At 35.9% G+C, this 27,418-nt stretch overlaps 1 protein-coding gene across 1 annotated transcript; it reads right to left on the minus strand.

Moving 5' to 3' along the window:
* Nucleotides 1-352: 352 nt before the first annotated feature.
* Nucleotides 353-27,148, minus strand: LOC145770874 (tyrosine-protein kinase FRK-like; the record flags this gene model as incomplete). Its single annotated transcript, XM_082582618.1, has 14 exons — nucleotides 353-901; nucleotides 1,315-1,414; nucleotides 1,627-1,841; nucleotides 5,336-5,491; nucleotides 17,273-17,417; nucleotides 18,720-18,837; nucleotides 19,299-19,445; nucleotides 19,591-19,652; nucleotides 21,159-21,231; nucleotides 23,700-23,800; nucleotides 24,244-24,408; nucleotides 24,621-24,770; nucleotides 26,607-26,703; nucleotides 27,055-27,148. Coding segments are annotated over 14 exons (1,713 nt in total), but the record flags the coding sequence as incomplete, so codon positions are not given.
* Nucleotides 27,149-27,418: the final 270 nt, after the last annotated feature.

A 27,418-nucleotide genomic window follows, 5' to 3' on the forward strand; every position in this document is an offset into this window, starting at 1 on the left:
AAAGTGTTTTTGCCGAGACGAGGTGTGCTCTGGAGCGGTGTCAAACCCATGTCCTTTCTAACGTCAAGCAGACGTTGTCGCGACTCGGCTACGCAGCCAAACGCGGTACAAGTTTTCTCTGTCAGTATGGTACTTGTGCCGTGTATATTCAACTTGCACATGTCGAACATGTACTGTTCATGTTTCTGGCAAATAAACCATTAATTCATTGATCATGGTAGCAATGGGAATCCTTAAAGTGTGTAATTTGATCATAAATATTGATATTTGGCCAAGATTTATTTTACACTCCCAAAAACGAACCACAGCTAACAACCCAATCTACAACATTGAAAATTTATTTATTCCAGATCAGTTATCCCTTTATTTCTACAGTGCAAACAGAAATCATGCAGTACAAGACAAGCGTGTTTAAACATATATCACAGAAAAAAATAAACAAGTGCAACACATCTACTGTTGCGGCTTTCAAGAATTTATATTCTATTAACTGCATAAACATACCGTAGAAAAGGGACAATATAACTGTTGACAAGCGTTGTACATACAACAATGCTTGATATAAACAACTTCATCAGCCAACGTGATTAGTAACTAAACAAAATTAATTTATTTGTGATTGAATTGAACAGCACGAAGCTAAATTCAATCTTATTTCATACACATATTATGACCTATAATAACAATATAACTAATAGTTTTGTTTCATAAATAATAGTTCTATAAAATTAGCATGGAGTTACAAGTCTTTCCAGAGTTAGCCTATTTAGAGTTGATTTAAGTCTGGCTCCAAAGATTTTCTACTTTGTCTTCACCCGATGGCAAATCCTACAACATCAATGGTCACGTCTTCATATAAGTTTGCTTCCTTCATAACGTTTTCATACACTGGTTGATGGTTCTGCGTAAGAGATGAAGTTGCATCGTTTTTATAACCCATCTACTTACTTTTTTACAAGATAATTGTTGTTCGAAATGAATAGCCTATTGTTTGTTTTGAAGAAGTTTTAAATTTTATTTTCTTTCACCTCAATTATTTTCCATTTTATCCATAATTTGGTTAGGGTACATGGGAAAGTTTTATATCGTTCACTGTAAAATATAATTACGTTCAAGTTTTGTTTTAATCAAGCAAAAATAGAGTCACCACTAAATTTTCAAAAGAGAACTGTTAACATACTGAAGTTTTTCCAGGTTGGCTAGCCAGCAAGACATCCCATCAGCTTTGTCAAATAAATTAATATTCTATGATCTTTAAGTTAAAACTAGCAATTAATTAAGTCAAATTGTGTTTTTAAGAACTTCTTTATTCACCTCGATTACACCAACCAGAGATTCCAGCTCTCTTCGTAACTCTGCAAAGGTCGGACGGTAAGATGGATTGATATTCCAGCAGCGTTGCATTATGTTGTACCTGGAAAAACACAATTTTCTTTTTACGACGTGTCTAAAACATACACGCAGTTATTTCAGTACAAAGTGGATGTCTTGCCAGAACAAGATTCTTGATTGTAATAAGGTTATGAAAGGAGAAAAGTTAAAGCACAATAACAACTGTAGTGAATTTGCCTCTGTTGTAGTGGCAATGTACAGTAGTAAAAATTAAAAATTACAATAGAAACTCACAATTGAGTTGGGCAATGACGGGGTTGAGGCAGTCTGTAGTTTTCCTTTACAACTTTGTTTTGTAATTCTCTTCCATTCAACTTCTTGTACGGGGTGTAACCAAATGCCACTATTTCCCACATGACCACTCCAAACGACCAGACATCACTTGCACTGGTGTATGTTTGGTCAAAGTAAGCCTCCGGTGACATCCAACGACTTGGCAGCTTTGCGCTCTGTAAACGAATTACATAACTTACATCCCGTAATGCGTATCATGATATGTAGTTGGATCAAAGTTGGGTTTAGGTCTTCTTTTTCTTCGTATAACCCTTTATCTTATTTGCCACTCAAAGGGTCGAGAGGCTCTGCATATAACCACCTTTGAGCAGTGGTAAAAAGGCAGAGAAAGTCCAATAATAAATTTTACTTTCTTTTGAAACACCACATGGAATTTGATGTCGAATTCTATTCTGCACAACCTACAACGTTAAGAAATGGAATTACTTCAACTTTTCTTTCATTAGAAAAATAAGCAAAAGTAAACTTGCTTGATTTGCACTAAAACAAATATAAAAACAAAAGCAATTTGAAAAAGGAGTAGCCCACGAAAGAATAGTCGTCGAACTAGATTAAAATAAAGGACAATTAAAAAGCAATGCCGAGTTTATATATGAAATTTTCAAATATTATCTTTGTTGAGCGAACTTTATAACAAATTTTGCAGGATTGTTTGAAAGATGCACAACAATTTATGAATCTTCAAAGTTTTTAGTTGCTTTTGAACATTGTCAAAATATATTTGTACTCAACACAGGTATTAACAGTACAGATACAATGCAGTACTAAATAGTTATGTATTTCTTGGCAGTCATACACAAATCTACACGGAATCGCCTTTTAACCCTTTTTCCTGTGACGTATTTTGGCCAGTTGACTTGCGGACGGGGGGGTCGGTTCAACACTATCACTTTGAGCTCGTGTAACTCAAAAACTACGCAAGATAGATCAATCAAATTTTCACATGGTGTAGATAATTTGTCTGACAACATAACATCGAAACTCTTTTGCAATTTGTTCAACAGCGCAACTTGAAAAATCAAATAATTTGATGGTTGGTCATATTTTTTTTATTTGACTTAAAAAATTGCTTCTTATTTAACTTATAATTGAGTGTGACGGGATAATTCCATTGTGTAGATTTTAATTTCTTACGCGGAGACGTCGTCCACGCTTCAATGAAATCGTAATTGGCATCCGACTCGCGTTTGCTTGTTGTTTTGCCGGAGGCATTGTAAAAAAAATTTGCTTTGTTTCAACATTTGCAGAGAATGAGACAAAATCACCGCAAAAAAACTATTGATATTGATATCATCGCGAAGGATCAAATAGCTGCGAAAATCACTTCAAGCAATTCTTTGGGGTGATTTTCATTATGCAAACCAAGGTGAACCTCAATATACATATTTTTATGCCAAACGATAAAAATCGTTCTTTCTTTTTTTCAAGGTCAAGGAAAACGATCCGTATAAAATATAATTCAATTCAACATATTTTCCTTATTTTGTCAGATATGCATTTTGTGTAACAAAGGTTTAGAAAAATTGCTGAGTATGGTATAGCGTTTGAGATGCAGTCAGAGAATACAACTCTGTGGTTGATGGCGTTATTACAAAGGCCAATCTTTTGTCACGGAAATGTATTCGAAAACAAAATAGCACAAAAGCGCTGACTGATAGATTACGTTACGATACGTTACAAAAACGAGGCATTGATTTCAGATTCTTTCAACCCAACAAACAACTTTGCTCCAAATGACACAAACGTCCAAATTTATGCAGAAAAAGATATAGGCCTACACCGTTTTGTGAAAATAAGCTTTTGAAGACCAACATTTCAATAAAATGTTTAAAGTTATTGAGTTTGTCCTAATAGTGTCTCTGCTGAGATATATCAAAACTTTTCAATCCTCGTATAAAAAAATAATTTTTTAATCTCTCAAGCAACTGCAAAATTACCATTTAGGTAAAGATTCAGTGATGATACAATATGCACAATGCTTGTCAAAGCACAGTAATTTAGCTGCGCGTGTTTTTCCACAAAAGCCAAGCAGTTTAGATAGTCTGTGTCAAGTTCTTTTCAGTATCCGTCAATCTCTCGTTTTCATAAAACATTTTCACAACTTCCATAAATATTCATGTGAATATAAGTGTACAGGCACATGCAAAAGTTTATTGGCGGATCAAGAACGCACTCCTTGCTTTCCGACAAGAAATCAAGAAACTTACCACATCAGTCTGTTTGTTTTATGAGATAAACAGAGTTTTGTCAAGAATTTTCCTACTGCTTCTTGTTATTAGTTAGAAACAAAATGTATTCACCATAGAAAACAACGTAAAATTACATTTTTTGAGCATAGCTTATCGGATGCTCTCTGATAATTTCAGAGCAACTCAGATGTAATTAAAAGATTAATCAAAGCAACTCAAAACTCGAGTTTGCAAACAAAAGGCGGAATCATTACGGTTGAATACTTTACAACAAAACCACCTCATGAGATATCTGCGTCGCAGTTCCACGCACGGCGGCGCTCAGTAATCCTATTAATCCGTATAATTTGAAAACAAAAGGGCTAGCTAGTAGCTAGCTAAAATATCAGAGTATGTTATGAAATTCATGCTTTATCTCTAAAACTATAGACAATAGCAACGTCATTTAAAGCGGAATAAATACTTGGAATAATTTTTAGGAAAAGTCAAGAAATTTCAAAGCTGTGGATCGCGTAGTTCTTTAATGATATTGCTTTGAAAAGTACCAAGTCCCCACCGACCCCTTCCCCACAGGAAATAGGGTTAAAACGTATCTTGAAAACTTTAAACTTGAAAACTTGCAATAAAAGAAAAAATGCAAAAAAAATTTTAAACTGTAAAGTTCGGATCGCATTAATTGTCCTTCAAGCCAATCTCTCTCAATGTGCGCAATGTGCTAATTGTCGATTTCGATAGCCTTTTATGGCACATCTAATTCCGCTTGATGCTCTTTGCCTTTGTTGTGAAGGCACTATACAGTGTGTGAAGGACAGTAGAGGATTCTCCTCGATAGCTAAGTTGGTTGGCGCGTGACATCGTTAAAGAAGCAGCTTCAAGATCAAGCCGCGCAAGTTCGACTCTTGGGATGTGCGTTTGCACAACGCATTTTAAAGACTGCTCTCCGTTCAGAGACACCTAATTGATGGAGTAATTCTCGACAACAACACTTCGACAAACGGAAACTTTACTCTGTCAATCTGACCTGCCATGCGTCAAGAGCTTCTACAAGTAGGCGAAACTACCAATATAGGAGTAACCTACCAAAGGCTTCGTCAGTCTGACAATAAAGATTCAAAACCAAAACAACCGATTGAGGAACATTGTTTCCACTGGAAGTTGCAGTCTGACAGTAATAATGCAATTACATCAGAAGACAAAAATCCAACATTGATCTTTCCGGAATAGTCAAAACCACAATAAAGGAAGCAAAAACTACAAACAAGTTTAAAAGAAAAGCTGGTTGCGCTGCGGGCTCCACAACACTCTACGAAGTAACAATGCTACAAAAAAAGACTAAATTCGTCCGACTAAACACGCACAGTAACATGAATTGCAAAATATTAATTGAGCACTTAACAGGTGGGGTTATTTTGTAAACCAAACGAATTCGAACTAATTATTAAAATCGCCAAATTAGTTACTTTGAGATTAAGTTTGACATAAACTCCTTCGGTCTCAGTGACTTGACGGGAAAGCCCAAAGTCAGATATTTTGCATCGAAGTTCCTCCGTCAACAATACGTTCCTACAAGCAAGATCACGATGGACCAGATTCATACCAGAAATAAATTCCATTCCCTACAAATAAAAATTTTGATGAAATGTTGAAGCAATTGTAATGTTAATCTTAACCCTATCTTAATACGAGCTGTTTTCGTACGCGGAAAGCACGTCACGGACAATCTTAGTCCGTGTTACTTAATCGCTAATAACATGAGTGTGGTACTCGATTTCGGACGTTTCTGTCCTGAAGCGCTTTGCGCTGACCCTGATTAATTTGTACGCTTACTTTGTTTGCCACAGTTGAGTTCTGTCTTGTGTACTGAGCTGCAGTTGCTTTGTTTAGTTTAACCTTTAGTAGAAGTGTTGTTTGTTGAGTTTTGTGAGTTAACCTTATTGTGTTTTAGGTTTATGCAACTTCTTAGTTAATTAAAACCAACTTTATTTGTGTGACTAAATGTATGGTATTACAATTTAATTAACTAAGATTAGCGGCAAAGCTGGCCATGTATAAAGTGCTGAAACCTGCAAGGTTTGATGTCAGCCCGAATACTCAAGATGCAGCAAAACTGTGGCGACACTGGCTTGTCACGTTTGAAAACTTCGTTGCTACTTTGCCGCCAGAGAACCTGAACAAATTGAATGTACTCATCAATTACGTGGCAGCCGATATTTACGACTTGTTCAGCGAAGCTACTACCTATGAAGACGCCTTAAGAATTCTTAAAGCAGCTTTCGTTAAAACACCTAATGAAATTTTTGCGAGACATGCCTTATCCACTCGTAAACAGCTTCCAGAAGAGTCCTTGGATGAATTTTTTCAAATTCTGAAGAATATGAGTAAAGATTGCAATTTTCAACAAGTAACTGCCACTGTTCACAGAGATGAGGCCATTAGAGATGCTTTCATAAGCGGTATTTTAAATAGTAGTATTCGACAACGTCTCCTTGAAAATCAAACGCTAACACTTGCAAACGTATTTGATCAAGCGAGGGTTTTAGATGTAGCACGAAAAAGCTCGGAATGCTACAAAAGTCAGGATGTCGGTTGTCGATCAATACATCATGTGTTGAAAAAGAAGAGTTTGCGTCTAAAAGTGTCGAGGAATCAACTCTTTCTTTTACAAAAAGGACTTGCTTCTTCTGTGGTTCAGACTATCATCCCCGTTCGTCGTGTCCTGCTCGAGAGGCTACTTGCCACAAATGCAAGAAAAAGGGGCACTACCAGCGTGTATGTCGAGCAAAACAGACCAAGTCTTTAAACGCAACAGTTCGAAGTCTTACACTTGCTACTACAAGGTCTGTTGGTGTACCTGATAGTTTAAGAAAGTCCTCCATCCACGTCGTTGGATCAACATGCGACTGCCCTCGTTGACTCGGGAAGTACGGACAATTTCATTCACTCAAGAGTGGCAAAGCGTTGCTCCTTGGAAATAACTCCGAGTCGGGAAAGCGTTTCAATGGCCACTCATAACTTGTGTGCTGAAGTTGAAGGACATTGCATTGCCAGTATTCGTGTTGGCGATAGGCATTATCGTCTTAAACTGTTTGTGTTTCCAAACCTGTGTGCAGATATTATACTGGGACAGGATTGGCAAGCCAAACACGAAAGTGTAACGATCAAGTACGGCGGAGAAGAACCACCTGTAAAAATCTGTAACTTGACCACCTTGGATGCTCCACCACCGCCGTTGTTTCTGCATTTGTCCCCGGAATGTAAGCCTACTGCCACCAAGTCGCGTAGATACAGTCGCGAAGATCACGATTTCATCAAGAATGAAACTGAAAGATTACTTTCAGAAGGGATTATAGAACCAAGCAACTCACCATGGAGAGCACAAGTGGTTGTCACGAGAAATGAACGTCAGAAAAAAAGGTTAGTCGTTGACTATTCACAAACGATAAACAAGTACACTAATCTAGATGCATATCCACTACCAAGGATAGATGATACTGTGAACAAAATTGCGCAGTATCGTGTGTTCAGTACCGTGGACTTGAAAAGCGCGTATCATCAAGTCGCTATTCGAGACGAAGATAAAAAATACACTGCTTTCGAAGCCAATGGTCGGCTTTACCAATTCCGTAGAATACCCTTCGGTGTTACGAATGGCGTAGCTGCGTTCCAAAGAATTATGGACAATTTTATTACTGGCGAACATTTATGTGATACTTTTGCGTATTTAGATAACGTAACCATTTGTGGTAAAGATCAAGCACATCACGATCAAAACCTTCATCGCTTTCTGGAAGCAGCTAAATGTAAAAATCTGGTTTACAACGAAAATAAGTGCATATTTTCCACGACAACTTTAAGCATTCTCGGAAACGTAGTTTGTAATGGTCAAATAAAGCCAGATCCAGATAGACTTAAACCTTTACAAGATCTTCCCCCTCCCTCCAACATGAAAAGTTAAAAGCGTGTTATGGGATTATTTGCTTATTATTCACTGTGGATACGCAATTTTTCTGACAAAATCAGACCTCTTAATCAAAACAAATCGTTTCCTCTTAGTTCAGAAGCATTATCAGCTTTCCAGCAGCTCAAGCGTGAAATCGAAAATTCAGTAGTTGCTTCTATTGACGAAGCACTACCCTTTCAAATTGAAACCGATGCTTCAGAGTTTGCTTTAGCCGCAACGCTTAATCAAAATGGCCGCCCAGTGGCATTTTTTAAGAAGGGAAGAATGTGGTACTCGATTTCGGACGTTTCTGTCCTGAAGCGCTTTGCGCTGACGCTGATTAATTTGTACGCTTACTTTGTGCTTTGTGTCAAACATGTAGGCAACTGACTTCTAGTCAGTAATTAAAGTAAATCGTTTGCCTGTGAGATAGTGTTTCCACTTCCGAACGGATTCAATAATGGCGGCTGCCTCTTTTCCAACTGCTTTAATGATCACTCAAGTAATGACGAAATTCACCAACAAGTTTCTGAGAACAAGGAAAATTCATCAAGCGGGCCTACTGTTTCAAGTCCCTCAGATACCGCTACACAAGTTAAAAACGACTCACAAGGAAAGACGGAGCTTCGGCGCTCGCGAAGAACAAAAAGACCTCCTGATCGATTCAACCCATCTAATTACCTGTAATTTTAAGACTATCGTGATAATTTGCCAAAACATTTTAAGAAGGGAAGAATGTGGTACTCGATTTCGGACGTTTCTGTCCTGAAGCGCTTTGCGCTGACGCTGATTAATTTGTACGCTTACTTTGTTTGCCACAGTTGAGTTCTGTCTTGTGTACTGAGCTGCAGTTGCTTTGTTTAGTTTAACCTTTAGTAGAAGTGTTGTTTGTTGAGTTTTGTGAGTTAACCTTATTGTGTTTTAGGTTTATGCAACTTCTTAGTTAATTAAAACCAACTTTATTTGTGTGACTAAATGTATGGTATTACAATGAGCTATGACAATCACAGAGCCAAAATGAAGGGTTCAGAACGAAAAGTGACTAAGTCACAAAATGCTACTAAGAAGATATTGGCATGTACAGTTTTCAATGGTATTGTAAAATCAAGATTTAAAAGATTTTTTTGTTTTTACCATATGTCAGTGTCTACAACCCCAACCTAGTTCTGATTGCACTATTAATTGATTTTTTAGTTGAACTTGTTAAAAAATATTGATAATATTCTTTTTTGGACTTATGCACTTTTCTTCAAAATTGCTGGACTTAGGCACTTTTAGACACAAATGATGAACTTAAGCACTTTTAAGTGTTCTATAGGCCTAACAGAATTTGCCATCTCTTTCTCCAGATACTACTGTAAAGTAAGCTATTTAAATATATTTGTTCAAACCTCGTACTAATATGACATTGGAATAATCTGCAAAGAATTATTTTGGGTTAGAAATATCTTGAAAAAATTAGGCTAGTAGCACATAATAACTGTTACTGGTAATTAGCCTAATTGGATAAAAAAAAAAGGTAAAGTACAGAGACTTCCCCACCTTCATTGGCAATGTACAGTAGAATAATAATTGGGTTAGGCGTACTAGACTACATAATAATAATTGTGTACACTTTCAAAACCTTCTTCCCTTCATTAATAGTGTAGGCTAGTATAGAAGTAAAGAAGACTGGTAGATAGGCTAGGACCTTTACAGAATAAGTTATAAAAATAATAGTCCAATCTAATAGGCTACTTATACTTAATCTTAGGTTAAGTGTACTTCATTTCGTTATCTGCTGGCACCAACACTCCATCGAATAGCCTAATCATGTTCCATGAATATTGAAGTATGCACTGCTAAACTTCTTGCAAACTGGACCTGCGGACTGCTGAATTTGATTCGAAAGCAGTAGGCCTATAAATACTACCGGTATTTGATCACTTATTTGCAAAATATCCACAATCAAAAGCTGATAAAAACACTACCGTTTTAACACTACCAATGATCCTAATCTTTCACCTACCCTACCTAAACCAGAGGCAGTGTCCCAGTCTAAATAACAGGTAACCAGCTAATGACTTTATATCCTCTAAAATGGAACCCCATCAAAAAGCAAAATAAAAATCATGTCACGTGGTTAAATGACTCGACGCTAGTGGTCAGAACGGACTTAGCTACTTTTAGAAGAAAAAATTACCTTTCCGCTCAAAACCTGTATTCGAAAATGATGGCTTAGCAACCTTTATACCAAAATATTTTTGTGTCTGGTGACAAAGGACAATGAAAGCAATACGTTTTTGTACTTAACTCAATTCGAGTGAAAATGTGACTTATTCACTTTTCGTTCTAAACCCTTCAAATATTTTACAAGATAATAGCCATGTGTGTTATGCGTATAAAAAATAACTTTTTACCCAATAAATTTATTGAAACAAACTGTTTGAGAAGAAAAACGTCAGAAAGTCGGTTTTTATTCTAATTTCCAAAAATAGCTTCAAATTTGAAATTTTTGAATTATAACACAGAGTAATGCTAAACTAAACAAAAAGTTACTTATGCTCATAAAAATAAGCCATTTTTGGGCGTTTTTATATTTCAAAGTAATTACACTAACATTTGTATTGCACTTACAAACCCTATATGGACAAATTTATTGTTTAGTTAAAAAAAAAAATTTTTTTCTATTTTTTGAAAACATTTTAGTCCAGTCAAAACATGTTGTATTTTAAAAATTTTTTTTTTCAAGTACTTTAATTTTTTTTCAAACGTAGCAAATCTGTTACGTCAGGCACATTCGCACTACCTACAGAATTTTGAAACGTAGCAGATCTGTAACGTCAGGCGCTCTAGCAACAAAACCACACAATAAACAGTAACAAGCAACTAGTTTATTTTCACTCAAACAGCACAAAATTGTTCATTTTTTGTGGAATTTCAAAACAGTGTTTCGTTTTGTCTATGCAAAGGTGTTCTTCACACTTCTAACAAAAGTATAGGCAGCTTGTCCAGCCAGACATTTGCATAATCCCCTTTCTTTGTAAATATATATGCAAGCTTCATAGCTGTTTTTTCCGAGACGTTTGGAAGGGTCTAACTGGACCAAATACAAATAGGACTGCTCCACAATAGCTTCATCATATAACAGTTTGAAGTAATTGGCTGGTGATGAAATGTGGGTCAGCTTGTTCACGCACAGTGGTCATCAAAGGGGTGTTTCTCATGGAAGGACTTTTTCTTACACAGCTCCAAATTGAACACTGTGGTTTGGTTGTCCTTGTTGGTGGATTGATGGATTCCATTATGCCTTCATCTAAAAATAACAAGTTGTAAAAGAGTAAGGAAAAATACTACAAAGCTGCAGCATAAAAGTAAATGACAAGAATCACCATTATTTTCCATTTATGAATTTGACATACATATGCAATTATGCATTGTACAAACATTACCTATTGTGGGACTGAGAAATAAGTGAGACATTCTCAAACAAATACAAAACTCAATGTGGCCCAAGAGAGCATGGTGGAGAGTCCTTTTTACCATCAGAGTATATATCGAACACATCAGTTTGATAGTAGAGAGGTATGATTTATATTTTTAGTTGTCGTCGCCGTGTGGGCCTCTGGTTATCATTATAACATGGAATGGATTTTTTTGCAGTACATGTAAGTTTTTTTGTGACAAAGTCCACTAAAGCTGAGTTAATGCTTGGTTATATGGAAGGCCAGCCATTATACGTGTTCACTGATAGTGTTTATTTGTATAAAACTTACCTGAATCACTAAAGCTGTCATCTGGCACATCAACAAAGGTAGAAGGGCCCACTACTGGAACATTCTTAGTGTCAGACTCCAAAATATCAAAACATTCATCTTTTTTTTTCCACCAACTGGTCTTGTATACCGATTTTTTCCATACAAAGATCATGCATTCATTTTGCACCTATGAAAATAAAACTTTATTGATTACAAATCTAACAAAATAAAAGTTTTGAGGTCAAAAAACAGTTGCATGATGGACGAAGTCAACAGATTTGTTACGTTTGAACTTAGGATGACTGTAGCATATATAAACATCATTTATGAAATATTTTGTTATCAACTACTCCAACAGTCTTATTTTCAAATAAAACAAAAAATCCAACGCACCTGGGTGATCTGAAAATCCAAAACTTCACGAGAGAACATCTAGGCTAAGCTGCTGTTGCTATGACCTGACTCAAAGAACTTTGTGTTCGAAAAAATCAGTGAAGCGCGACCGCAGTGTTTCCAAAATGAAATAGCACTATAGTCAGATGCCACAGAATCAAATTCTTCAAAACTAAAACTTATGAATGCTTTTACAGTAAAATAAATTGCGATAATTTGAAACGTAACAGATCTGTCACAAATGTCCAATACTACAAAAAGTGCTCAATGCTAAGCAAAAAAGCATAGCAGAGGGAATTAAATCATATATACTTATTACTATCTAAACACTTAACAGCCTGTTTCACCTAAAGGAGGATCATCAGAAGGTCCTTATTCAAAGAAAATGATTCTATTTGAATAAGGACCTTCTGATGATCCTCCTTTAGGTGAAACAGGCTGTTCGGGGTTTAGATAGTAATAACCAGTGATTTTTTAAGGTGTTTTGGGGGACCGAAACGGTCTCCCAAATTTCTCCAGCGGTTTTCCAAAATTTGGACTTGCAACTACAGTAGAAAAGTAATGGTTGCTTCTCGCTATGTCTTGTCGACGAGTATAGCCTACGATCAATAGTTCACGTCGGGAAAAAAGAATAAGTGGAGGTACAGCTAACAGTTGAATCAAAGAGTTACTCACAAAAGAAGTGCACCTTCGATACTCGTCAATGTTTATTTCTGATTTATAGCGCATAATGATCAGTTTTTACGTGTGGAAACATAACAAGCAGAAGCCAACAAGCACACTTTGTTTGATTGTGCAGCAAACTTGTTTGGCGGCCTTGTTGGGCAGGCTGTTTGGTCGCTGTCACAATCATTTAACCGTATCTGTCACTGCTTCCTTTTGGCGGCAAGAGTTACTGGCCGAGACCATCAGGTCTACGTCTCTCTTATTGCTAATTACTCCGTCGGCTAATATCAAATAACACCGGGAAAAAGTATGCCGTTGGTCAAAAGCGTTATCTATCACTTCAATCAATTTATTTCGCAAAATATATTCGTGATTGTGTATTTTAGGTAGAAAAGGTGATAAAGACTCGGTTTTAGACCTATTTTCGCCATTTCTTGTTCATATTTTTCAGTTGACATTTCATTTTAAAGTCTTCTTGCATTGAACACAGAATTTCATTAATTTTGTTTTTCCGTTTCTGTGCAAACAGTATTACATGCACTTTTTGCACTACAAAGCAATTTGCGCAAATAATGAATTACCTTCCTAATTATTGTCTGCCAGCAAAGAATGACTCATATCGCGTCAGAGACCGACTCCCTACCCAGACAGCAAAATCGACGTTGAATCAATGTAAAAATGACGGATTTTGCTGCCTGGAATTTTAGCGCCGCCGACAAACACAAAATGAAACCGCACTCTAATAGTAAACTGTTAATCAAGCTATTGAATATCAGCAAATTTCTTGCATTTCATAACTGGCTGTGACAAAAGGTTTTTTTGTGAACTTCACAATTATCCGATACCAACATAATCAGGATTAAAATTTGGGGCAAGAAAAAAAAGTAAAAGTCAAGAAATCTCAGGTTTCTAGCGTCTCTGCTTCTATGTGAAAATGCTGAATTAGCAGAGGGCGAGACCATAAGGTTTATGCCAGTAACAGATACGGTTAAGCTGTGTCTTGTCGAATAATTCATTTTATGTTGCGTTGATTGTATGTAGTTATGGCTATTTTTTGGTATTTAAATGAAACACTTGCGGTCTGTTAAAACTACTTGGCGTTTACCCAAACCGAACCTTAAAAAAAACCTGGTAATAACTGTATTTGATTTACATTAAATTATATATATCTAGCATTGCACGTAAATGTCTAGCCGTCTGAGACGAAATGCTTATTGTGAAGGGCAGAAAGGTAGACAAATTAGCAGTGTAGGGTTAGAAAATTCACAAAGAATAAAAATTAAAAGTCAAGAAATTTCACATTTCTAGCATATTTCACTTTCATGAAAAAAGGCTACAATTTGTTCCGTAAAATGTGCAAAAAACACTTCATCAATAATCAAGAGCTATAAAAGCGACATCCACTACCTGACTTTATGTCCATTGTTATTATTATTATTTTTTGTATTTCTTGCGTCTGTATCTGTAGTTTTTTTTATGATGTTCCCTTTCCTCCTTTTTTGTGTCAATTTGCTATTTAAAAACGCAATACTTTCTTTCATATAATTGTTTGAATGAGGGAGTGCAGACTCGACGAACTTCTACGCCTTCAGGGCTACGGTCTTTCGCATTCTCTCATTGGATGCACACTCTACGTCTTTGTTTTATGTACGTGTTAGAACCAAGCAAATATAAAATGACCATCCATACTAGACTGAGTCGTCCTCATGAAACCTCGTGTCGCTACAGACAGGGTTAAGCCGTAGAGTCATTTCATTCATAAGAGAAAAACTTAAACTAATTGATAAGATAAACTATTTCGATAAGAAAGACTTTTCTGGCATTTTGGCAATCGTCGGTTTAGCAGTTTTTACACCAGTAGCGGCCTGGCAACACAGTTTGACGGTGTCCGACGTTTTTTTTGTAAACAGTTGTTCGTAAAACAATTGTTCGTAAACAATTGTTCGTAAAGTTAGTTCTTCGTAAAGCATTTTTTCGTGCGTGCAATTGACCGTAATACTAATTGTTCATAAAACAGTTACAATTCTTTACGAACAATTAATTAGGGTAGCGTATATGCTAGAGATGTGCTAGATGTGACGTGCTGTGGACGAGCAGACAGAGTGTAGAGTCCCTGGTTCACAATGGCAGCAAAAAAGGAAAGCCAAAACTTTTGTATGGTGGCCAGCTTTATTACAAAGATTATAGTGCACTTAACGCACAAGGGCAAGAAAGAAAAAATTTGAGCATTTTCAAAGGAAATGACCTGCACGAGTAACAACAAGGGCGCCGAAACAATTTTTGACTGTGGGGGAGAGGCAGGATTATGAAAAAGGACACTTTTGTTGCTGAAAGGCCAATTTTTTTTATAACTTTAAAGATAAGATATAGCGATAATGCTCATCTATCAGCTTACTATCGGGTTATGATACAAGTGTCCGGTATACAAAAAAGGAAATCATGCTATGTTATGATGATACAACCTATTGTGTTGCAGAATTTGTGCTGTGAATATTATTTTGAGCTTTTGATTGAAAGCTTTTGATTAACGATTTCAAAAATATTTTCATTGTCGAATATCTCGAAAACTAGAGCCAATTTGAAAAAACTAAGTGCACTTTCGGAATTAGGGGCCTTGAAATACTTTAAAATGACTCTCACCTTTATTTGTGCCAAAAAAATTTGTAGACCTGTGTTATAATTAGGCTAAAAGCAAATAGCAGAAATTGTTATATTGCAAAATGTGCAGTAGCTTACATAACTTTAAAAGGGCACCATTGCCCCCCTGTCCCTCCATGATGCCCCCCTGCCCCCGCTTATGGCGCCCCTGAGTAACAACTGAAATATTGTTCACAAACAATTGACCTATCATCTGTTTACGAACAATTCACTATACGAACAATTGATGTATACGTAGAAATGATTTACGAAGAATTGTTTTACAAAGAATTAATTTTTCGAACAACTGTTTACCAACAATTGTTTTACGAACAACTGTTTACGAACAATTTACCTATAACCCAGTTTGACAAGTAGAAGTTTCTGCTTGTAAGCGATTATAAATGAGACGTGTTGCATGTAACTAAATCAATGCACTGCGCGCAAGTGTAATGAAAATTGTCACAAATTGAACATACAGTAATTGAAACTGAAATATTTTTGTTAGATCCAGGGATGTCTGAAGAAGGGTCTGACAAGTATTGCGTCTGACAATAGAGGGGCTTTTGTTTGTCGTAGATAATCTTTGTTTATCGTAAAATTACAATTGGCACTGATAATATTTTAATAAACCTTGTTATGATAACCTGCAATGCGATATTATCATCAGGTATGGCTTTTCACTGAATAATAATAATAATCTTGTTTATATGTAGCGCGGAATCCCCCGCAGAATGCGTTGCACCTCAGCGCTTTACAAAGCAGAAAGTGCCATTCTCATAATTATTTGTTAATTCAACTATCCATATACTCGCTTTACATCTAGCCTACTACAAAGGCTTTGTTAAGACAAACAACTTACTGGTAACCTTTCAACCGTATTTTCCATCAAGTATATTTAAATATAGAACGTTCATGTACATAGAACGTTCAAAGTAGGCCGATATTTCCAGCTAAAGTCGCCTACGTCCTTTGCTCTATGTTCTAATATCGTTTATAATTTCAGTTGTTTGCGTGATGCAAGCCTGACATACATCGGTATGTCAACAAGACATTTATCGACTAGAGCCGGGGAACACCTGAATTTGAATTCTACACAGAAAAGCGCAATTAAAGATCACATTTTCTCATGTACAGAATGCTAAAATAACGTTTCTATCAAGCAATTTGAGATCATGTCCAGAGGCAGGTCTGAGTATTAAACTAAGATCTTGGAAGCCTTGTACATAAAACGTTACAATCCACTTTTGAACAGGCAATGCTTGCGGCTCGTCTTTCTTGTTCTCTGTATTTTAAAATTAGTTTTTTTCGCACCTTGCCTTTCTACCATATCATGTGATCTGTTTAACACCTTTTGATGCAGTTACCTTTGATTCTCGTGGAGCCTATATCATTGAGTTTGAGCTAGTCAGAAGAACTGTGCAGCTTTTGTCATTTCCTGTTTATAGATTTATTAACAATTGTACTTTATTCAGATGTAGTTAAGTTGTATGTATCTTATTCCTGAAGAGGACGTCTTGTGATGTCGAAAACGTTCGATACTTAATTGGTTGCGTAGTTTTGTGTTTCTATGTAATAAACTTGAAGATGTTAAACTTGATCACGTTACTTGGCTTCATATGCCTATGGTGCATCAAGACAAACTCTCTACCCAAGCTCTATGTTTAAATATGCTCTACGTGACATTTGCTAACTGTCTTCTGTAACTGACTGCAATTTTGAAAAGAACCGCATGTTTAACACGACTTTAACTACCGGTCTTCTTGTGGCGTGCGAATAAGGCAATCGCTGCTGGCTTTCCTATCTCATTCTCTAGATATCCTTGGTTAAATCTTAATATTTTTGTAGTCTAAAATAAGATGCATGGGCCTATCAATTAAGTCATTACAACAGATCACTAAGTAGGCTGTTAATCTACAGGTTATGTTTAAAATGCAACAAGGAAATGTCATTGTAAAACTCCACTGCATAAAGCAAAAAAAGTACATTTGTTGGAATAAATCGGAAACTAACAAATTACTAACCGATGCAATATCTCGCGAAAATTCTGTCATTGTTGTGGTTCCAAGTGGGTTAAGTGGCTCATAATCTTTGGAAGCTGCGGGGCGATTTTTGACCAAGAATTGACGAAGATCTCCGTTCATGACAAGTTCTGTGAGCGCTACGCTTCTATCTGGAGTTAAAATCACAGAAAATGTAAAAGAAAAAACTGTTTGAAACCACATGGTAAAGAATTACATGAAACTTTTTAAAAATGTTTATTGTAAATATATTGTGATGAGCAATCGATGTAAATTGATCTGCTGGTTTTAGCTAACAGTGCCGTAGCTGATTTTTGAAGTTAAGTGCCATTCATACTTCAAGTAAAACAAATTTACAATGAAACTAGTCACTTTATCAATAAAATGGTGTATACTCTGATATTAATTTTTAGTATCCCTAATAAGTTTAAATATCGTTGACCTTCCTATATCGTTATCGAAACTTTCAAATAACAATACTTCAATCAATATCTTTGTTAATGCTTCATGGTTGAAAATTTGGATTGATTGATTGGATTGATTGGTTTGTTGGTTTTGAATCTTTATACTCGGACTGACAAAGCCTTGAGCGGTCTTTATGGTAGTTTCCTTTCTGGTAGTTCCGTATACTTGTAGAGGCTTTTGACGCAGGGCGGTTATCTAGATTGACAGAGTGAAGTTTTCCGATTGTTGAAGTGTTGTTGCCGGGGAATGATTCCATCCACTATGTGCCGCTGAATGGAGAGCAGTCTTGAAATGCATTGCTTAAGCGCACACCCCGAGAGTCGAACCAGAGCCGTATGATCTTGAGTGGGGCACTTAACCACTGAGATAACGGGGAAGACAAATTGCACCCTTTCATTGCAAGATTGCTTGCATTTAGATTATACACATTTTTTCTTTGATTTCATCCTATTTTTCTTTTACATTTATTTATTTTCTTTCAAGTCGTCTGGAGTCCTTTCAGTCGGTACGGTGAGCTATCCATTTTCTTTCACTAAAAGTGTCGACAACGATCGATTGTGGTCTCATGATGGTGTTTCTCTATAATTTTTCACATTGCCAATTCATGCCATTTCAAATTGACTTGTTTACCGAAGCCATGATCATCGTTGTTGTTCTCACAAATTATATATTGTTGACTTTGTTTTTTTTATTGAAAATGTGTATGTCTTTTCCCATGTTTATTTTCAAACAAGCTGCGGCAAGTATTCTTATCTGTCGCTTTCTAAGTGAACATCTTTCTGGTTCATAAGTTCACATAATAAAATACTATTTTATCGGCTATGTTATTTTGTTTCAAAATGATTAAAGCATTATATTATTTAAGACTTTATTCATATAAAATTCAGCTGTCAAATAATCATTGCTCACAGACCTAACAAATTTTTGATTATTCAGATTACCAACTTATAAAGAGATAAGAATAAATATGTTTTGTTTTCCTTACTGACCTTTATCTTGGCTGATCCCATAAAGTTGAATGACAAACGGATTTTGTCCTAACATGTGCATGAGTTCCAATTCCATTTCGAATTCTTGATGTTGTTGAGCAGTGAGTTGAGCTCCTAAATTACATCGTATCAATTATGCTAAAATTTGTGATTGCGATGTTTACTAGCAAACCAAGTCAAAAATCATACTACAATAAAAAAATAAAAAAAACATTTTCTTTCCAAGTAATGTCATATTCTTTGTACACAGATTTTTCTCACTAATCGGGTAATTTAACTTTGTTGAAATTGTATCGATTGTTTCTTAAATTATAATATTGTTTATATGCTACTTGTTCAAGTGGTCCATATTTCACTATCTTGCAAAAGAAATCTTTTCTTTCATGATGTTTCGTTAGAGTACTATTAAGCTTAAAATAGCACAGGTTAAAATGTACATACACTATAATATAAACAATGATATAAAAGTTGTTTACGACTTAATGTGAATATAATTGCAGGGACAGGTCAATGGCTTTGAATGGGTCACTTTCTATATGGTGTCCTAACTCTATTATAGGTTATTATTTTCTTGCCTTTTATTATTTTTGCAGCAGCTTCCACAGAATTGAAAGTCTTATATGAAATTCTCGCTCTCCAAACTTCACTAAAATGACCTTCTCCTAGTTTGTTTAGCATTGTAATGTTTTCAATCGGAATTTCCAAAGGTTTTTGTGATTTGTCTGAAACAAGTTCTGTATTTAAGCATTATCAAATTGTAAAAACCATTTCTTGTTTACAAATACATAGAATAAATACTTGATTAATACAGTATTTTTCATAAAACATTCTTCAACGTATGTAACAGTGACAATGTTACGTACTAACCTGTTTGACCATCAGAAACGTGATAACGCAATACTTCAGATGATTTTGATGAAACTGTTTTTCTACGAAATAAAAAAAAACAATAACGTACTTCAGAATACTTCTTTTGTTTATGTTGTTTGTTTTATTGATGACTATATAAAGTTTATATAGAGAAATGGCCCCACCTATAACATGAAGATGAAGGGTGGCACAAATAATGGAAAAGGGCCGCACGTTGCCCACCCCTGATATAAACTAGCATTGCCTAATATAACACATGCCACTTATTTTTTTATTCCTTTGTGACAACAACAATACACGTTACTATGATTAATAAGTATCTATAAAATTGGTCGAAAATTTTGATATGAGAATTGCAGTTAGGTTATACAAACGAATTTATTGTCACACGAGTCAGTTCAACCATAAACAGCTAAAAATCGATTTCGATCAGCTAGCAGCTAGATTATCTTCGGTTAAGCGGAAAGCAAAAAGCACATAAAATCAAATGGTGAAAGTGAGAAAGAATGAAAAACATTTCACTTTTTCTACGTTAAAGAATTGATGGAAAAGACTAACAGCCACAGGTAAAATAAATGAAAAATGGCACGAAAGAGCATGGTATAAATTTGTAATACTGTAACATAAACCTAACCAAAAAACATCAACAATACGCAAAATAATTGTTAAATTGACAAAAAGGATAAAGTCTGCACTATAACTAATAAGGCGCCTATTTTAGCAAATATAGCGACGAAAAGAACTAACAACATGAAAAGATATCCATGATGTAACATGACAATTACCTGCACAAAATTTTTTTTTACTGACTAAAATTGCAAGATGTAAAGGTGGATAGGCCAATTATCCTACACGTCCAGCAACTGTACCTGCACGATGTATTCAAATGGAAGAATTGCAAAAAAAAACAATTGTTACGTCATCAGTAATTGAATACACTACAACTAAACAGTCTGCAATCGCAGTCATACACTTAATGCGTGTGAATCTTGCTTATAACCTGCTGTATATCTATCAAACCAGTAGTGAGTCACGCGCCTTTATTTTGGATACATTCCCTCCAAAAATCAAGTAAATTTTATACCTTTTGCAAAATTTTCTGGCTTGCTACACTTGTCTCCCAGATCTTCTGCTAGACTAATTTCCAACCTCAACTTTTACATTGTCAGTTTTAATTTACGAAGCTTGCTTAAAATGTGTTTAAACCTATATAAAAAATTAAGCCTACAATATATGTCGTTTTATCCTATTGCCGGTACGCGAAGTTCGTTTCATTTTAAAACCGGTCCGTGATAGTATTTTTTGTAAATTTTCTACAAAATCAATTACTTTTGAAAATTTCGCTTACTCTTTTTTTTCCAGATTTTAAAATTGTTCTGCGGTGTTTCGGTCGTTTCAAATGTTAAACGAATTATAATAATTCGGTCTCAAGCACAACATGACGTTTTCGGTTTGATACTTTCAACGTTTTTTAGACCTCTGCCATGTTTGGCAACATGACTGTAATGGTTTTATTGTGACAGCCAGAAATTAAATTAAATTAAACTGAACTATGTTGTTCTCACCGTTTGAAAAAAGCAACTAGTAGTGCAATGGCTACGACTGCTAAAACAGGTCCAGCAATCCATGCTTTGTCTCCTGAAGCAACAATTTTTTAGATCATAAGTTTGACATTATAACAGAATCACGCCGTAACATAATATTATTGTAATTCGTTATAGTATGAAAGTAAACAGTTTATCATTTCAACCATGTGGCCTTCCCTACAAGTAACTTCGACCAAAGCTAACAAGCACTAGAAGTGAAACCAATGTCTTCACCACGTCACACGACAACCGTGCCTACTCTAACGCCTAACCAGCCCTTTTTAGGGCTTGCTCTAACGGTGATCTCGGCCAAAATCGAAGGGTTTTCTTCAGAAAAATCAGCCATCCTTGCTGAACTCTGCAAGCAACATCAATGCAATGTCCTCTGCCTACAGGAAACTCACCGAAGTGCTACCCACCAAAGGCCAAGAATACCCGGAATGGACCTCGTTAACGAAATCCCTCATGGGAAACATGGCAGTGCTATGTACGTAAAATCCGGATCACGCATTAACTCAGTTTCGTCCGATGATAGCAATAACACTGAATGTCTCACTCTCCACCTCGATGGAATAGACGTAACATCTGTCTATAAGCCCCCAAATGAACAATTCATACCAAACAATCTGATGGTGCAAAATGGCAGTGCGTCTGGCTTGTTTATTGGTGATTTCAACAGCCACAGCTCGAGCTGGGGCTATAGAAACACCACTAAGGATGGCGAAGCTGTTAAAAATGGGCTGACAATAATAACTTACACCTCATACATAACCCCAAGTTGCCTCCTTCCTTTAACAGCGGAAGATGGAAACGAGGCTTAAACCCGGACCTCATCTTTGCAAGTGACTCCATCACTATGGGCTGTGTGAAGCATATATTGGATCCAATCCCACATACTCAACATCGCCCAATCCGGCTCCGAAGTACAAACTTTTACCAAAATATGTAAATGAGACAAAAATCTCGTAGGAAAAAATATTTCGCATCCCGGGATGCATCACGCCAACTAAACATTTCCTGGAATGGAACCAAACTGGCACACTGTATCAATCCCACATACCTCGGTGTCAAATTAGATAGGTCCCTCACATACAAATCCCATATCGAAAAAGTAAGAGCTAAGGTGGCTTCTAGAAATAGTATTTTGCAGAAATTCGGAAACTCTGATTGGGGTGCCCTCCCTGACACAATACGGTCAACTGCTTTAGCCTTATGCTATTCGGTTGCAGAATATGCTTGCCCAGTGTGGGAACGCTCAGCACATGCCAAGAAAATTGACCCCATATTGAACCAAAGCTGCCGTCTGATTACAGGTTGTCTCAAACCAACCAACATCACGTCGCTGCACATTCTGTCTGGAATTGCTCCGCCAAACATCAGAAGAAGCGTGACCAGCAGAAAGGAAAGATCTTGTCAGGACATAGATTTGAGACACCCACACACCAGCACACAAGAAAAAGTTTCCTTGCTTCAGTTGTCCCATTAGGTCAAGACGATGTCGCCGCCAATGTGTGGGTTCAACTATAGCAGGAGGGACTGGTAGCCGGACCAACATTGGCCAATGTGGAGCTCACACCCATGTAGAGCCTTCCTCCCGGAAAACGTAAACTGTGGAAGTATTGGCGATGCCTCAACCGCTTAAGAACTGGTATTGGCAGATGTAAAACCTTGATGAGACACTGGGGGTATTCCATGGGGAGCACAAGTTGCAAATGCGGACAGGAGCAAACGATGCAGCATCTACTCGAATGCCCTGACCTAAAAGCAAGGTGCTCTGCACAGGATCTGGCCGAGTTCAACGATAGAGCAAGAGCCTGCGTGATGCTCTGGGCTACGGCCGTGTGACACACGATAAAGACGAAGAAGGCAATTAAATCATTGCAATTAATATTACCTCACGTTATTGCACTCGCCAAGTGGATAATCATGAAATAATGTTGTGAAAATATTCATCCTCGGACTTAGAAGGCCTTTTTGAAAAGTTAATCTTGACAGCTTCACCCACTTGTAAGGTCTTTGAGCCACTTATGCAGGTGTAGCCACCAAGATTGATGGAGAGAAGTTTTCGCAAGTAGATGGGTTGTCTGGAAATGATTCACTCAGCATGATGTGAACTGAATAGAGAGAGAGCTGTTCTTATAGTCGGTTGCTCAATCACACACCCCAAAAGAAGAGCAATTTCTTGATATTGCTGTTTTTGTGTTCAGCGTTATCCTAGTGGACTATTATTATAACTTATCTGGAACTTTCTCATTGTAGCATTTAAAATAATATTTTATTTCCTTTATGAAAAACATTTTATATAACTTAGTATCCTATTATTTTTTATTTTTAGCTAATAAAAACTAATGTGCATTGTAAAACCACAACTTAAAAAAAATAAATCTAAACTATAGTAGAAAACCGTTGCTTCAATCATCTAGACCTGGTTTCTAAATGCGCATTTTTAGAACAATAAATAAATTAAATCTTTGTTAATTCTAGCAGATTAAGTGTTGTTGCTATCAGATTTGTATTTACCTGTTTCGTTTGCATTCGGCTGACTTGCAAAATATAGAGAATCACTAGATGCAAAGAGTATTTTTCCGTCAAGAGTTGGAGTCGAAGAGATAACATACATCCTAAAGAATAATTAACAATAATACTAAACAATTAGTTACTATAGTTATTTATTATCTTTCTACTCTACTATAGACTAATAGCTAATCATATTATTCAAAGCAAAAAGAGCTGTCATAACAACATAACAACTTGCAAGCGATACGATGTTGAGTTGAAGTCAAACTTCAAACTAATCAGATAAATATTAATACTTCATGACGCTAAATTCTTAACCATCTTGACATCATCATATTAAATGCGATCTTATTTGGCTAAAATTAAATTTCTTGTGATATAAAACTTAGAGCATGAATCGTTATGGAGAAAAGAAGCTTTTAACTCGGTGCTTTTAATAATAATATTTTTTCTAACTTGTAAAACAGAAGTATTATTTGTGAAGACTCTGCCAATGTCTTGATTAGGGTTACTATTTTTATACAAGTATCAAGTTAAGGTGTCTTACGTATAGTGTTTGTTTTGCACAATAGGAAAGTTTCTTGCAGCGTATGCAGCAGTGGGCAAACTGCGCCTTTCACGTGCAGATGACGTAACTTCTGATCCCTCCGTGATGTCACAGCTACTTATGCCGTCATCTCCCAAAGTAAGATCGATGCCTTGCTTTTCCGAGCTGCAACAGTGGGAAGTTAGAAAGAAGATACTGTTGTACTGTACAAAAAATATTTCAATAATACTCTCTAATAGTGTAACAGAAGATTTTTATAAATTCCCAGATTAAAATAATTTTCTTCTAAGTAGGCTATAGTAGAATTATTTAATTTAAAATATATACGGTACGTTTATAACGTTGGCTCTGTGTTATGCTTTACAATTAAATCTTACTGTTTCACAGCAAAGGCCAAATAAGGAAGTCCGTTATTCGCTTCTGATGAATTGGTAGACTCCAAATCAATGAGAAGTGATTGCGAAAGATTTGCTGGTTTGTTGTTAGACAAGGAAGAGTCAGCAAATTGCACAACCAGGAAGTAACAACTGTGTGAATAACGTAAAGATAGTAAAACTATGTAGGTGTAAAGTTGGATGGAAACCAGGAAGAGGCGGTGTAAAGTCGTTTTATGATATAATTATGATGACAATCTGCCCATATTACTATAGCTTCTGTACGGGCTGTCATCCGTGCCTAACATTGTTCAGGCTTCTCGAGAAAAATGAAAAAAAGTAACGTTCACTGGATAACTAATCTGATTTTCTTAGGAAGCACGTGGCATGATCTCAACCAACCTCAAAATAACAAAATCGGTCATTTGTTACGATGATTTTAAGCAAACCTTTCATTCAACACGGGAACGCTTAATGTTACATTGTTGTAACACCGCTTAACTTTAAAACGATGATCAAAAACAAAACTTCATTGTTTAAGCTGCTGAATTTGTATTCTCCAGTACTTAAAACAAATTTTCAACTGGCATTTTTTTCTTCTACATTCTTATTTATAATACTAACGTTATGCTGCTATAAACTTATTTTTTTATACTTTCTAATGTGACACTTGTTCTGGTAATTGTAAGATCAATGTTGCCTGGCAATTTAAGGTGACGTAAAAGCAGTTCTTCATGTTTGTTCGGTTGTGTAGGGTTCGAAGTGCATTGTGCTTTACGACTTTTGAGACACTAGCAGTGAGTTTTTTTGCGTGTCAGGGCAAGTATCCAGCGAGCAAAACAGTTCATTTTGCTTATCACGGTTAATTCAATGCCAAACGCCTTGCCAATGCCTTCCTTATATGTTAATATTACTTTTATTACAAATTATTTTTACAAATTTTTTTGAAGGCTATAGAATTATGCTTCAATAATTTAGGCTGCCATCACTAATGCATTATGCATAAGCCAAAAATGTGTAAAAGTTTCGTATGTCGACCGGCATTCACTATTATATTAGCGCTGTCTGTGACTGTGGCCACTATTACAGTATCCATGTAAAGAAATGTTAAGTGATGTTGATCGTTCCTTGTTGAGATTTTATGCAGTCTCTTGCACAATTCATACCACTTCTTAGCAGTAGCGTACGGTGACTATTTTTTGGGTGTTCCCTTTTGTTCAGCAGGCCCTAAACACGCACGAGGTATGCAGCTTACTCAATAGATGTTCACACAATATCAAAATAAACTGATGAGATACGGTAAATAAAAAAATCACTGTGCAAAGTCTATAAAAATTTAAAAAAAATCTGAACACTCCAAAAAATGGTCGCCGTAGGCCTACACCACTAGTTAAACAGCATATTATTAAATAAAAAAGAATAAAAAAGTTATTTGAAAACCGAAAAATTTCAAAAGTAGAATTTTATGATATCGAATAGAAGATTTCAAGCGGCAAAATTTGGTGTAAAAGTGGGTTTTGGTACTGCTGCAATAAAATACTTGTAGATTTCAAAAACGATGCAAATTTACAAATTCCTGGGAAGACTACAAGGTAAAAATCATTCACTCAGCAAAACGTCAGAACGAAACTGCATCGTATTTATTTTCAAAATTAATAAAAAGTAAATTAGTTATATCACTGATCGAAAAAGTGATTAATGCCGTAGATCCATGCTCCTAAAAATAAAAGCGACAACATTAATCAGTTTCAGATCGATTGTCAAACTCTAACAACCAACTGTGATAAGACTCTAAATGGGTAGCTAATAATATCCAAGCCTGGCTTAAAAGATGAGCAAACAATCACATCTAAAATGTAAGACAAATAAGCTTTTTGACCAAAACACGTTCTGTGTGCTGTTATTGATATATTCAATATTTTTTATATATATGTTGATAATTTATATAATTGACATAATAATTCATATAACTTCTTTATGTTTGTTTACCTGATTGGGCCATTAATTTCATCAGAAAATCTTATTGAAACTATGTGATTGTTGGTTGATGATTCGTGTAGTGATAATGAGGGTAAAGATGATGGATCTTAAAAAAAAGGAACAACAACTTAGCCATACAGCATAGCAACGCGCGTGGAAAGTAAGCTATGTTCAGCACAAAAATGCAAAATATTACTTTATTTGATTACATTTAAATTAATTCAGAAAGATGATTTTTGACTTGATAGTAAATACGTGATCTGCTACGCAGCCCCAATCAAGTAACCTTGCTTGTATTGAAAGTTTACCAACAACGTTTCATAACCTATTTGGCATAAAATGTTGATTAACAATGTTATTCAAGCGATAAACCTTTTTTATTTACTAAAAAAAGCTTGATTAAAGAAATACTTCTCTTATACTTCTCATAATGTTTTTATTGTAATTTAACGTTCACTTGAGATTGGTGCAATGCATTCTCCAATCGCTTTAGCCGCTATTCCATTTCCGGCGCATGATTGGCCGAAAACTTTAATCACGTGACGACGATTTGGCAAAGCAGCAAACGAAACGGATCGATTGTGCGACGTCACATTTAGTTGAAAGTACTCGTGACTGAGCAGCTCGGAGATTGATTCGTAACTGCCATCCCTTGTAATGTTGGGAAACATCTTAACGTTGACCTGTTGGTAATAAAAGTTTGCGAAAATTGCTTACTAGAAAATATTAGATACAAATAAGACAGATGTTTTGATGAGATGATCACCAACCATGATCTACACATACATGCATTGAATAGGAAATGAAAAGAACGAAACTAG

This window comes from Aplidium turbinatum, chromosome 5 (genome assembly GCF_918807975.1).
Source record: "Aplidium turbinatum chromosome 5, kaAplTurb1.1, whole genome shotgun sequence".
NCBI lineage: Eukaryota > Metazoa > Chordata > Ascidiacea > Aplousobranchia > Polyclinidae > Aplidium > Aplidium turbinatum.